Genomic DNA, 15,990 nt, shown 5'->3' on the forward strand with positions numbered 1-15,990 from the left:
CAATGATTCTTAAAACCTGTTCATAAAATAAATAATCAATAGAAGTTTACAAATTAATCTAAACACTAGTTCATTAAATTGCTTAGTCCTATAGAACAGATGTTGAAACAAATATAGTAATTCAGTAATACTTCTGGATAGAATACACATGGCATCAGACTCGAATGCGTCTCCCCCGACTGGCTAACTTTATAAATGTGTAGGAGTTAAGACGGCTTTGTAAAATAAAATGTCCCCTGAGTCATGCGTATTAAAACTTACTTCATTCAATTCTTTATTTAGCTTGTCAATTTTTTTTATCAGTCAGTCAGTCATCAACAACGTAGAACTTCGTACGTATGTACATCAGTTCGAGTTGCCATACCACATTGTCAATTCAAATCCCATTGTGGTAGAGGTAGTAAGATTATAAGCAGTAATCGGAAAGATTAGGGTTTGAAGATGTTATTCAAGCAGTATAATCCAATGAAATAAGTTTGGAGAGTGAAAAAAAGGAGCATGAAGAATTCAGATTAGAATTTGGCAGAACACAAAGAGTGGATGCACCTGCACCATTGCAAAAGATTTCGAGCAATGTCATTCAGGGTCTCTAACTATCGGTCGCTATCATCTCGTGGTCCCCAACCAGGTAGTCTACACCTACCAACATGACTCAGTCCACTTGTCAGTGACTTCATGGTTTTGTGCCATGTTTTGGTCTGGCCACCCCTAGCTTTCTTCCAACCTACTCCTATACCACTGAACATAGCACGTCGAGGTAGTCGGTCGTTGGGCATACGTAACACGTGTCTCAGCCATCTCGACTGATGAAGTTTCACTACTTCATCAATTGATTTGCCATCCTTACCTAGTACCCGTTTCCTAACAACTGTGTTACTCGATGGTCCCATGATATACGAGCAATGTTTCGAAGACACCTATGATCGAATAATAGTAACCTACGGATATCCTCTACTCTTACCGGCCATGTTTCACTGCCATAAAGTAGGACGGGACGAACTGCTGCGCAGTAAACACGTCCTTTGGTTGATAGACGGATATCTTGCCTACGCCATAAATGACGCAAGTTGGCAAAAGCTAGTCGAGCCTTCTGTATCCGTGCTGAGATTTCGTCACACACCAGACCACAAGGGCTGATGAGACTTCCAAGATAAGTGAAGCGGTCGACACACTCAACTACTTCACTCCCTATCACTAGTTCGGGTGTCGATGTAACCCAATCCTGAAGCAACATTTTGCATTTCGAGGGGGAGAATAGCATCCTAAACATGCTTGCATTGTTGCTTATAGTGGTCAGAAAGGCTCTGCATTTTGTCAGCGTTTTCACCAAATAGAACTATGTCATCGGCTTATTCTAAATAATTAATTTCCAAATTAACTGATACTATGAAATGGTGGAGGGGTACCTAGCTTGTCGTATGCCCTGATGGTGTTCATGTAACTTTGGGGTTGCCTGATCTGCCAAGGGCGATGGGACAGTACATGATACTATTGTTATGTACTAGGTTGAAAAAGAATTGTATGCTTTATGCATACAAATCCGCCCCATTATTGTTCCTTGAGATGGTGGAGACCCACGACCAAACAATCTAGCTCAGAGAACAAAACTCCATCAAAATAACTAATACTATTCATTTCATTGAATTTCTTTTGTTATGGGGATCGATTGAGAGATTAAACATACATATACATACAATAACAACATGGTAAACTAATTGTACCAGAAGAAATAGTCGGTAAAACTATTCACTCAAACAAAAAATGATTCGAAATACTCGGTCACTATATGATGTGAAGTACAGCTGATTATCATAGAAGTTGTTCATGACAATATTTTATACATTATTGACCATGTTATTTTAAGTCATATTTGTATTTAACCAGGTTTAATAAACACTTTCGGTTTACTGAATATTTCAATAGCTTGTTCTAATTCACTGAGACGACTTTCAATTTCTGCACGTCTAGAACGAATTCTCAATGTATCCATACGTACTGGGAGGTGAGAAAATTCCTCTGACAACTGAGTATGAGCTATAGAGAAAATCAAAGTGTAATTAATGTATCGTAAATAATTAAATTTCTAATTATTAATATCATAATGAGATGGTGGAGAAGATTTGTAGCTCAAGTGGATGATTTTGATGGAGGTTGTGTTCACGACTAAATCATCCAGCTCAGAGAACAAAACTTCATCAAAGTTGTTAATATCATTTATTTAGTTAAACACATAAACATTGGTACAAGGAGGCACCAAAAATATATGCGTCACATAAATCATTCGATTTGTGTGAGGGCTTGGATACTGCCCGGGTGCCCAAACTGAAGTAGGTGGTTTTTTCTTAGGGTGCCACACTCGAAGTCTTTGACATAAAAGGTCTGATTCACAAGACAGTGGAGCAAAGTCAGAAGATGCAGCCCCATGGTATCATTATTCAGTGTTGGAGAAAAAGTCAATTTTCATCTGACCAATTATTAGCCATTTTAAAATAACAACATGACTGGCTATTTCTCACACTTTATGGAATTAAGATCGAGAAATGTGGAAGAAGGGTTCTATTTGGCAAAAGAGATTCATTTTAGATGGTTCAACAACCTTGATAATGTTCAGAGCCGTGAAAATAAATCTCAGAAATCTTAATTTTACAGAAGTCAAGTTCCAACAACGTTTTACGTGATAATTAAAATTTTATTGTTGAATGTCACTATTTAAAGAGGATGTTACTATAAATTTCCTAAAATCTCCTGTTTAAAATTATTCTAGAATTAGTGAAAGATCGTTTTAAAAATATTTAGATCAGCGAAACGTAACATCACTTCCACATGAAGCCCTCAAATACTCTGGTACGGCAGAATGGGGAAAGTCAGCTCTCCCGTCGAAATGTTCTAATATGGCCACGTGCATACAACCAGTCATACAAGTCCTACTCACTGCCCTTTCGCAGCGTGGATGTTTTTTACGAAATTGAGAGGAAGAAAAGCAAATGTCCGGCGCTTTAACCGGGTTGGTGGATATGTAGGATCCACCTACGAAGTTGGAAAAACTCTGATTCCAAACAAATGATACAAATAGACTACAGGATCCTGAAGGAACAAATGGCGTATGAACCAATCGTTGGTCACCGGCAACCATGGGACTGCATCTCCTTACCATGCTCCACTACCTTGGGAATCAGACCTTTACGTCGAAGGCTCCGGGTGTGTCCTCCTAAGGAAACCACCCACTTCAGTTTGGGCACCCGGGAAGTATCTCAGCCCTCACACAAATCGAATGATTTATTTGGCGCATATCTATTTGGTGCCTCCTTGTGCCAAAGTTTATGTGTTTAAATAATAAAATAATAATAGTGTGAAGCAGATAGTGATTTGGTGTCCTGAACGGCAAAATAAAATCACCATTAAATCATCTATCTTAAGAAAACCTACCAGTTTTAGTTTTAGAAAAATATGTACCCTTAAGCACTACTGAGAAAGAGAATAAAAGGAAAGTTAATATCTATTCCCTTGTCATTTCATTCAACATAATTTGTAAACTGATATAACGGATGGTTTGAAATATTTTTTTCTCTCAAGTACACTACGATAATACGTTAATACGATAATGAGACTAATCACGTTAGATTAGATCCAGGATTCAAGACCCAGGATAGAGAACTAAATTAACAGTAGATAATACTTTAGTCAATACAGTTACAAGCTATTAAACTCAGGGAATCTGAAGTAGAAATCAATGGGAGGAAAGGTAATTACATATATAATATTCAGTAGGCTAGGTGCCTGTTTGTTCACTGCCGGTCTCTAGCCCGGATAAAGAAGAAGGGTTGGATGTGGGGTCAGCATCTCAATCTCGTAGAAAAACAAGCTTGATGGAGAAAACACTGAGCAGAGTAAATAACTTAAACTCTGATCTGGGAGTTGAAAGATCTTCATTTACAAGAATTATGACACCTCATGGTAAAAGCCGAGATTCTTCAAAAATCATGAGGCCGATGGCCCCTATAACAACCAAAGCAACAATTATTATAGGTACATGAAATATCCGTACAATGTGGCATACTGGAAGAACTAATCAAATAGTCACGAATGGATTTCTATCTCAACCCTGAACATGATTCGAGAAATGAAGAACAAGACAGCAATTAACAACAGCTAAATAAGCGAGTGAAGATCAGCATTAGAACTGATAAACGGAAGTATGTGGAACATCTAGCAACGACAGTGAAGGGAGTAGCAAGAGAAGGGAAATATGAAACAACTATATGGCACAATGAATAAACTAACAAGGATGTTTAGTAAACCAGATCTAGCGGTCAAAAACAAACAAGGTAAGCCAACCACTGAAACTGACAAACGGTGGAACAGGTGGGTAGAGCACTCTAAAGAACTGTTGAACAGACCAATCCCACTGAACCCACCAGACATCGAAGAAGCACACACGCACATTCCTAAGGTTGTCACTCTATCAACAATAGAAGAAGTCAGGATGGCAATCAGACAGATCAACAGTGGAAAAGCAGAAGCACCTGACAACATATCGGCTGTAGCACTGAAGTCAGATATTGAAGTAACTGAAAACATGCTTCACATCCTATTCTGAAAGATTTAGGAGCAACAAATGCCTATAGAATGGAAAGAAGAATACCTCATCAAGATACCAAAGAAAGGAAATCTCAGTAAATGTGAGAACCACAGAGGCATCCTACTACTATTCGTGTCAGCAAGCGGTTCCAACAGTGTTGCTGAACCAGATGAATGATTCAGTGGACACTTAGCTCCGAGACCAACAGGTCGGATTCCGTAAGGATCGGTCGTCCACGAACCAAATCGCAACACTACGGACCATCGTTCAACAATCCATTAAATGGAATTCGTCACTATACATCAAATTCATTGACTATGAGTAAGCGTTTGATGGTGTGGATAAGAAAAAATTATGGAACCTATTTCGACTTTATGATGTAGCCGGTTGCCTCATCAACACCATCCGGAATCCATACGACGGACTACACTGCGAAGTCGTGCATGGAGGACAGTTGACAGATACATTCCAAGTGACAACCGGAGTCAGACGAGTCTGCTTACTTTCCGACTTATTCTTTCTACTGGTGGTTGACTGGATTATAAAGACTTCCACATCTGAGTGGAAGCAAGGAATACGGTAAGCAGTTTGGATGCAGCTAGACGACTCGGACTTCTCATATGACCTAGATCTTCTATAGAGAACAAACCAGCTTGCGGATTAAGAGGAAATTAGGAAAAGATGTTGGAAGTGGACAAGACATACATTGAGAAAATCATCAGATTTCATGACGAGGCAAGCGCCAACTTGAAATTCTGAAGGAAAAACAAAAATAGGAAGGACAAGGGACAGCTTGCATCGCGAATCAGATATGAAAAGGATGAATAACGACTGGGAAGGATTTTGCAAGACAGATTTCGATGCACAATTCTGGTGGGCGGTTTATATTTCTCCTCGAGGGGTAACAGGAGTAAGCAAGTACGACATATCATATGCTGTTTACATATTATTCTGAATAAGATATCTGATTTCATTTATATTTGGATGAAAATCACATCTATGAATTAATACCTTTGTTAAGCAATTCTAATGTATTTAGACGTTCTTCTTCTGGCATTCTCTGATGTCCTGGAGGTTGATCTGGATCAGGTTGGTTTTCCAATTCTTTTTGAATCCGTTCTTTTTCTTTTTGTTTCATTTTGATTAGGCTAGAGAGAAATGATGATACATTCATGTACATTTCTTGTTATTTTATTGTAGACAATCAGTTTATATATTAAACAGCTTTATTAGACTTTTACTCTTTTATCATGCATAAATAACTCAATAGTTGGCTAATTCAATGTTTTAATAAGGTGTTTAGATAAATATGTTTAATTTGAATATTAGGTTTGTGTATTATAAAGCGACGTCATGAAGTTTTGATGGGAATTCATGACTCATAAAATTAACTAGATCAGCAGGGATCCGGGTACCAATGATGACAGTGAATAACTAGTGAGTTTCAATGATCCAAACAATAACTTTACACTACAGTGAATGAACAGTAGTGTTTCGTGCGAAACTTGATGATCCTTGGGCTACATACAATAGAACAGCATATGTATTCACTACGAAATTAAAATGAAATACCCATATATTTTTGCAGGCATTCTGTCATTTCTGATGTTGTCTTGTCCTAAGTACCTTACCAACTTCAAACAATATCAAACATCAGAAAAGACAGTAACTGAGATGGTTATCACGTAGCCAAGTCAACCAGATGTATACAGATTCCGCATTTTATTAGGTGTCTTCTTCTCTTTGGCTCAACAAGTTATCTTGTTATGGACAAGACATGTTTTAAAAAGCAATCGAATAACTGAAATTCTTCTTAATCATCTATCCACAATAGCGATGTCCCATAATAATGTAATTGTTGAGAATGAACCAAACTAGAGTAATCAAGTCCATTTATAACCATTCGGATCTCGTATTGGTGACAAGCTATGCAAATTATCATATTAAAGATTATACAACTTTCCAATTATGGGATACTAAAAGCTCAATCAACTACCTCACTCACCCTTCTCATAGTTCATTCATACGTATATACAGTACAATTTTATTGATTTTTATCACACTCAAATACAACGTTTAACAGAAAAGAGTAATAGTTGACAATTCGAATTTATATAATTCAGTACAAACTGATGGTATCACTAAGCCGGATTATATTTAATTAATGCGGATAACTATCTTAACACATTGGCAATCCTTATAGGATTAACTTTTGTGTAATATTTTTTTCTAAATGAAATGAGGAAATCACCCAACTGCATCACAAGGCATGACCTCACATGAAACCCTCAAGGTCAAAGGAAAAAAGGGAAGATCAAAGAACACATTACGTCAAGAATTGGAAACAGACATGATAAAAATCAACAAAATTTGATAGGACTGGGAAGGCCTAGGACAGAGTGGGTTGGAGAATGCTGGTCGGCGCCCTATGCTCCATTGGGAGTAGTAACAGATATAAGTAAGTGATCGTTTTTGGTTCAAATAATTGATTACTTAAATGTGATGTAACATGGATAGACTAATAAAACTTACTAAGGTGGGATAACCCCGCTTTTTAATCGTCTTTCAGGCCACATTCTTGATGTATGCGATATTTGTGATTTTGTTATATTTGAATCTGTTAGATGAGTTTTATCATTTAACGATAAAGAATTCAAACTTGCTATCCGTCGAATTCCAGTTCTTTTTACACTTGGTGCTGTTGCCATATGAGCATTAGCACGAACAAAATTAATATCACGTCTGATAAATTCAACCTATTAATATAGAAAATAATTTAAATTATAAAACTGTCTATTTGTCTTACTTTTAGTAGGAAGCAAAAAATGCTTATGATATTATTGACATCTCGAACTGATCGGAGTTAGACAACTACTGAGAATCTGGAACCACAACGTCTGCTTCTTCTTAGCATGAAACTCTTCAACAATGAGCACCCACGACCTTGCCACCAGGGACCTTCAGTCTTGCCCCCGAATACCTAAGCTTCGAACCACTGAGCAGGAGTCCAATCATGTGCAAGTTGAACTCCATTCAATCTGCTGTATTACTCAACAGCCTCCAATTGTCTTAATAAAATACTACAGGTGTGCAATAGACCCCACTAGCCGATTACATTCATACTTGAGTCAGAGATAAACGCAGAATTTGAGTTTCTAGATGTTTGGCTAAGAAAAAAGCCGTACGTCTATTCACAAAGGTCTATATATAGAAAGTCAATATGAAGTGCGCAAAGTTTAATTACATTTAGTACAAAGAGAAAATTATCTTTATTCTTGAGAGCTAGAATAATGTACTGAAGACATGATCAACAAAAAACTGAAAAATATCAGGAAGTGGATTTCCTCTCTGCTTCAGTGGCAGTAGCCTAAAACCAAAACACCTAGTTGAAGGAACTCCTACTCTACGAAAAATATTTCTTATGGAGATTTAGTTCAAAGAGGATGCGGCTGCATAGATCTTAAGAAACTAATTGTCGAAATCCAAAGTTTTTTATTCAAATGAGTTCTTTTTCAGTAAATGCCTGACTCAAGGATGTGTCGAGGATTAACTATCGTTTTGGAGCACTTCAGTATCCATCCATCAGTTAACCTGCCGCTGTGGAGTATATTATATTGGCTGCATAAAGCATTCTGATTTCAAACGCATATCCGAACACCTTCTAGCACAGGTAATAAAGGTGAATCTAAATCCGTTGATAACTCGATTACTGAACATCTAGTTAATTCTGATAATCTATCTCCACTAAAATCTTTATTCACAATTATTGATAAAGTCAGACAAACTGGTTCTAATAGAAGCTGGATAGGGAAATGTTACATAGTAAAGGCATTGGAAACCCATTAATTCAAGCCAGATCTCTGAGTTCAGAAGCGTTTATCTAATCCCTCAGTCTGCCAATTCGTTTTTATTTTTTGAGCTGTTTTATGGCACATGTTCGCTCTCTTATCTATCCTACCTAAATCTCGATAGTGTAATAAGAAAACGTAGATTATCAGAACTATAAATATAGTTCTGATAATCTTCTACTGATCAATAATAGAATTTTTATGGTGGACTGTCGTTACATACAAAACTACTGAAAATCAATGCTAACTCCATACCTGGTTTTCCCATGGAGGAAAAATTCTGACGAGCTGAAAGTTAAAATGGGACACTTGTTCACCGGCTTTTTCGTTCTCGGTAGTCCTATAGATGACATTACTTAGCACTGAAAATTAATATTGATTTCAGTGAAATACGTTTACTTATATTTTTATCACTATGACCATGAATTCGTTATTTTTAAGTCAGTCAGTCAACTACAACGTAGTACCAGGCACATATATGCATCGGTCCAAGTTGCCATACCGCATTAGCACAACGAGATGAAGATCAAGTCCATTAAAGTAGTCAATTCAATCGTGGTAATATATAAAAGAAAGATTGCATATCACGATATAGTACAGGAAGAAAGAATTAGTTCGTAGAAAGATATGAAACGATTTTAATCTCATAGTTTAAATGAAGACAGAGATTGTATACACTACACCATTGTGATCGGTTCTGAGCCATGTCATCCAGAATCACCAACCACTGGTTACAATAGTCGCGCGGACACCAGCAAAATAGTGTGTATCTACCAACATAAATCACATCAGAAGTTAATGACTTCAAGCACTGATGCCGCGTTTTGGTTTGGCCACCCCTAACTTTCTTCCAACCATCCCCAACACCGGTTAGCATTGCACGTCGTGGTAATCGGTGTTCAGGCATACGTAACACGTGGCCCAATCATCTCAGTCGATGAAGATTCACAACCTCATCAAATGATTTACCATGATTCCCTAATACCCTGCGTCTAACCTCACTATTACTTATCTGGTGATCTTAGCAGATGCGACAAATATTTCTAAGGCATCTGTCGTCAAATACTAGTAACTTACGATTATCTTCTACTCTTAATGGCCATGTTTCGCAGCCGTAAAGTAGAACAGAACGAACTGTCGCACAGTATACTCATCCCTTATTCGATAATCGGATACCTCGCCTTCGCTATTTTAGATAACATAGATTAGATATAATAAATAAACTTACATTTTTAGCTGATTCAGCTTTTGGTACAGATGTTTTAGCTGAATTCAAATGTTTATGTATAGGTGAAATAGGTATACTACTTAAATATTTTAGATCAACTTCATCTTCAATATCACGAGAATGTGCACGTAAATATTCTGTTTTTTTAATTGATTGAATTGGTGTTAATGTTGTTCGTTGTATTTTTTTATCAGATTTATTTGTTCTTAATGATAAAGATTGATGAGATTGTCCCTTATTTTTAGAAGAAACATTATGTGAATTAGGCATATGTGGGGGAATAGTTTGCTTCAATTGATCTATATAATTATCAGTTTGTGTAGATATTGATGAGTTGTTTGATTGTAGATATTTGGGATTATCAGTTTTGTTTAAATTAATACTATATTTATTTTGTTTACTAGATTTGATTGCATCAGTTTTTGATAATGACTGAATTGATGTATTAAATCCAGTCTAATAAACAAATAGAAAATCATTGTTAAACACAATTATTTAACAGTAATCAGTTTATTATATAATAAAAATAATTCAATAGTTGAAATCATGAGTCAATTGAAGCTAGATCTGGAAGCACTGGACGGTCGTTTCGTCCTATTGTAGGACTTCTCAGCAGTGCACATCCACGATCACGCCTTGCGAGATTTCAACTCATGACCTATCGGTCTCGTGCGCGAACACTTAACCTCTAGACTACTGAGCCGGCATCCAATGGTGTTAATGTCTAACTTCAACTAATTCACAAAATCGAGCGACACATCCAACATTGTCATCAGTGAGTTACTATCTCACGACAGACCCGGTTGAACTCCACTGGTCACTGCTTCCCACCAGAACTCTAGGAAATACTTGTTGAAGCTAGTCACTAATGAGTATATGCTGATAACTTTCTTAAATTAACTTTAAAGCATTAACTGACTACTGAGTGGTATAAACATGTAAATAAATTTATTAAGATTTAAGTCATAAATTTAACTATTAAAGATAACGATAAATATACAGGAATTCAACAAACATTTAAACAATCTAAATGTAAGGTAATTGAAATGATGCTACTTTACTACTTATATCAGTGATACGATTCAAGGTGTATTGTCTCAAAGTCTTAATGAGAAGTTATATTTTCAGTGATGAGAGTTTTAATGAAAAATAGTCGAAATTTTCGAATAACTTTTTCTGGTTAGTGTTTTTTAGCGAGTTAGTTTTCTATATGATGGGGTCGCTAACCTCATACCCAACCCTCCTCCTTTATCCGGGCTTGGGACAGACAGTATCCCCAGAGAGGCCCAACTTCGAGATCAGCAGGCAGGATTCCGTGAGGATCGATCGTGTACAGACCAAATCGCAACACTACGGATCATTGTTGAACAATCAATTGAATGGAATTCGCCACTCTACATCAACTTCACTGTCGACGAGAAAGCATTTGATAGCGTGGACAGGACAACACTATGGAAGCTCTTTCCATACTACGGCGTATCTGAGAAGATAGTCGATATCATACGGAATTCATATGGTGGATTAAACTGCAAAATCGTGCGTGGAGGACAGTTGGCAGACTCGTTCGTGGTAAAGACCGGTGTCAGGCAACGTTGTTTACTCTCACGCCCTCTCTTTCTCCTGGTGATCGACTAGATAATGAAGACGTCAACATCTTAGGGGAAGCATGGGATACAGTAGACATCTAGGATGCAGCTGGGCGATCTAGACATCGCAGATGGTTTGGCCCTCCTATCGCAATAGCAACAACAAATGAAGGAGAAGACGACCAGTGTAGCAGCAACCACAGCAGCAATAGATCTCAGCATACAAAAGGGGAAAAGCAAGATTCCTCGATACAACACAGCATGAAACAATCAAATCACACTTGACGAAGAAGATTTGGAAGATGTAAAAACCTCAACATATCTGGGCAGTGTGGATCTGATGCAGATGTGAAGGCGCGGATCGACAAAGCAAGAGCAGCATATTTACAACTGAAGAACATCTAGAACTCAAGGATCTGTCTATCAACCAACGCCAAGGTCAGAATTTTTAATACAAATGTTAGGACAGTTCTACTGTAAGGGGTGGAATCTTGGAAAACTAGGAAAGCAACCATCCAGAAGATACAAGTGTTTACTAACAGTTTTCTACGCAAAATACTTCGGATCCGTTGACCAGACACTGTTAGCAACAACCTACTATGGGAGAGAACAAACCAGATCACAGCGGAGGAATTCATCAGGAAGAAGAGCTGGGAGTGAATAAGATACATATTGAAGAAAGCACCCAACTACGTCAAAAGGCATGCCCTCAAGTGGAATCCTCAAGGTCAAAGGAAAAAAGGAAGATCAAAGAACATATTACGTCGAGAAATGGAGACAGACATGATAAAAATCAACAAAAATTGGATAGAAGTGGGAAGGCCCAGGACAGAGTGGGTTAGAGAATGCTGGCCGGCAGCCTATGCTCCATTGGGAGTAACAGATGTAAGTACGTCGAAATTCCTACCACACAAACGTTATATTAAGTAAAAAAAATCTAGTTGTTTTTATTACCTCCGAAGATATAGGATTTTCATTTGGTTGAGATTGTCTAGTTTGTGCATGATGACATGTTATAAATTTGTTGCATGTATTGTTTTGTGTACGATCTGTTGAGAGAACTGATCTACCGCATTGTTCTGCAACACGTTTTTTAAATGTTATGCTGTCTTCTAATTGTCTTAGTTGACGAATATTTTCACGAATATAATCTTTTCGACGATTATCTGATAATTTACATGAAACATAGATAAAGTTCTCTAGAGTACAGTTGTAAATAAAATAAAATTTATTTCGAAAGCTCACTTGATATTACTATCTCTCAATAAGGGACTAAGTTGTGAAGAATTCCAGAAATAACTTTTTAATCAATTTTAAATCAATACACAAAACAACTGGGTGACTATTTGCTGGTTAGCGTTTTTTTTAGCACAGTTTCTTTTCTGCGGGATGGGGTTGCCGACCCCATTCCTCCTCTATCCGGGCTTGAGACTGGCAGTAATTCTCGAAGAGTTACAGACAGCTATTTACAGATAGCTTTTAATCACTGGATACCACGTACGGTGCGTTATAATAACAAATGACTAGTTAGTTTATTAGCGTAAATGAGAGGAATGCATAATGTGATCCTCAGCGTCAAATGAGGTTGGATTTAATGGAAGTGTTTAAGCAAGTTAATCGGAAAATCCAGTGTCTTAAATTCGTAGATGTTTATCCTTAGACTAGATAATATTGATCATATATGTATTCGAAACATTGCTCGTATATCCTGGGACCAACGAGTAAGTAACGCAGTTGTTAAGAAACGGGTGCTAGGTAAGGATGGCAAATCAATTGATAAAGTAGTGAAACTTCATCAGTCGAGATGACTGGGGCATGTGTTATGTATGCCCAAACACCAACTGCCCCGACGAGCGATGTTCAGTGGTATAGGAGTAGGTTGGAAGAAAGCTAGGGGTGGCCAGACCAAAACATGGCACAAAACCATGAAGTCACTGACAAGTGGACTGAGCCATGTTGGTAGGTGTAGACTACCTGGTTGGGGACCACGAGATGATAGCGACCGATAGTTAGAGACCCTGAATGACATTGCTCAAAATCGTTTGTAATGGCGAAGGTGCATCCATTCTTTGTGTTCTCCCAAATCCTACTTTCCTGAATCCTCCTTGTCTCTTTTTTTCTCTTTCCAAATTTATTTCACTGGATTATACTCTTTAAATAAAATCTTTAAACCCTAATCTTTCCGATTACTGCCTATAATCTCACCACCTCTATCACTACGGGATTTGAATCGACAACTGCATCTTTGTGCTAATGTGGTGTAGCAACTCGAACTGATGTACGTACGTACGAATTTCTACGTTGCTACTGACTGACTGACTGTAAACAATTCACTTACTCAGCACCATCTATATTTTCAGTAAAATAAAAACTTAAATCATACTTATTCATGCTTAAACCCATAAACATTGAGGCTTTATATCTAATCATGAAAATCGAATCAACAAAGTAGCTCACCCACTGAAAGTTCTTATTATAATGGACGCTTTTATGAAGTCACCTGAACAGATAGCTACAAAGTATGATTTTTGTTCCATCATTTAAAACTTTTATTCTCAATAAATTGTTCTTCCGAAAGCATATTCATTCTTGAAACAATTAAGTTATAATACTTCAACTCAAATTCAAATACAGTAAACTTATCTGTGTGGTTGTAACGCATCATTATAGTTAATAAGAAGTCATTCTTGATTTATTGTTATTCATACAAAATATATGCACCACCTAATCAACTTTCGTTGAATGTTAATAATCCTGAAATGAAACTAAAAATCGAGAACTGTTTCCTTCCAACTTCAGCTGATAAGCTTCGAGATACACCAAAAAGAAAACCCAACGTGTTTTACTGCCAACATTTCTAAGCGTTGCATATTTTTGTCAGTACTTCATAACATCTATGATTTCTTGATGATTGAACTTAGGAAGACTGATGTAGCCCAGATGATATGCACAACGTAGATCATAACTTCTCTGTAAACTATAGTTTAAATACTCAACGATAGTTATGAGTCATGAAGTAGTTTTTAAAAGTTTTCCAAACAATTCAATTTATATCAGAAGGGTTCTTGTGGATATTATAGTAATTTCAATGGTTGAGATCATGAGTCAATTAAAGCTAGATCCAGTGCTTTCAGGTTCTTCATGGTGGTCTAGCTTCAACTGACTCATGATCTCAACCATTGAAATTTAATTTATCATAAAATAATGGCATAAAATATCATATTTGTTCGAGAAAATTACTGAAAACAAACCTAACATTCAATTATGACAGAAAATTACAACCTAATGAATTACAAGTCTAAATCCGTAGAGACATGTTCAACATAAAAAATATAGAATCGAGAGCTACTCCCTTATAAGTTGTTCCCGTATGACAAAAAATCGGTTAGAAATTTAACCAGCATGTTAAACATTAAACTCAAATAACAAAAGATTTAGTATGTCAACGTTTTTGTAACCCAGTCAAAATTCCTGTCATTTTTTAGAGTCACACAAAGTGTGATATTTTTATCTACATCCACTGTATATCTACTTTTTGTTTGAACAATAGGCTATCCACCTCCTTTAGTTTAAAGGGGATCACTTAAACCGATTAAGATTCAAAATACTCCTTCAATTTAAAACCGTCCTAGCTAAAATAAAGACATTAAAATTAGTTCTTATCTTTTGTTACAATTAAAAAAACAGAAGCTCAATTTTGAAAATGAAACTGATACTTACTGCGCAATCGTAACCGATCCAATGAACTGCTTGATGTATTCGTTTGCCATTGTAATAAATCAACATTGTACGTTGGACCATTTGTACATTTGAAGTTGGTTTCATCAGTTGATTTCAGATTATGGTTTATTAGATTTGGTTTGTACAGATTTGTATAGTTATTAACAAATACAGGATGATGAGATAATATTGACGTCATACTGAGGTACTTTTTGGCGTTTGTGTAAAAAATTTACTATGATTGATAAGCTGAATAATAATAATAATAAATGAAATTAAAAGATAACTTATTATAACTCCAACCATAACTGTCAAATTTTTTCAGTTAGATCGAATGTACTCTAAAGTCTATTTGCTGATGATGATCTACTTTTTGTCAGGTAACAGATTTTATACTCAATTATCGTTAGAGTGACAAACTTTTATTCGTCAAGTTATTATTTATTTATTTATTTATTTTTATTTAAACAAATAAATATTGGTACAAATGGGCACCGAATACATATGCGTTACACAAACCACTTGCTTCATGTAAGGGTTGGGATACTGACCGGGTACCCAAGCCAAAGCAGGTGGTTTTCTTAGTGGCCCATCCCCTGGACCTTTGACCCAGAGGTCTAATCCACAAGGCAGCGTAGCAACATCAGGAGATACAGTCCTATGGTAGCCGGTGACCAACAATACGCCATTTGTTTCCTTAGGATCCTGGATCTCATGTACACCGTTGGGTTGGAACCAGGGTTTTCAAGCTCCCCTATGTGAACTTCCGTGTCCACCAACCAGGTTAAATCGCCAGACATTCGCTTTTCGTCCTCATGATTTCGTAAACAATACCCGTGGTGCGAGAAGGCAGTGAGTAGGAATTTTCTGTCAGTGGCTGTATACGCGTGGCCATGTTAAGGCACTTCGAGGTGAGTTGATTCTTCCCACCCTCATCCATACCACGGCATTCGGGGTTATTTCTCTCTCATAAGCAAAGTTAAACAAATTTAAAAAATCAGAAACACTGGTCGATAATTCTTTAGACCA

General features: G+C 36.9%; 1 protein-coding gene across 1 annotated transcript; it reads right to left on the bottom strand.

Moving 5' to 3' along the window:
• Nucleotides 1–1,184: 1,184 nt before the first annotated feature.
• On the bottom strand, nt 1,185–14,457 carry ENKD1 (Enkurin domain-containing protein 1). Its single transcript, XM_051217069.1, has 6 exons — nt 13,699–14,457; nt 12,196–12,407; nt 9,656–10,111; nt 7,112–7,335; nt 5,591–5,727; nt 1,185–2,034 (listed from the first exon to the last, which is right to left on the bottom strand). Exons 3-6 carry the CDS (start codon nt 9,923–9,925, stop codon nt 1,877–1,879), a joined length of 789 nt encoding a protein of 262 aa, XP_051065707.1. The 5' UTR covers nt 9,926–10,111; nt 12,196–12,407; nt 13,699–14,457; the 3' UTR covers nt 1,185–1,876.
• Nucleotides 14,458–15,990: the final 1,533 nt, after the last annotated feature.

The sequence above is a fragment of the Schistosoma haematobium genome, chromosome 6 (genome assembly GCF_000699445.3).
Source record: "Schistosoma haematobium chromosome 6, whole genome shotgun sequence".
Taxonomy (NCBI): Eukaryota; Metazoa; Platyhelminthes; class Trematoda; order Strigeidida; family Schistosomatidae; genus Schistosoma; species Schistosoma haematobium.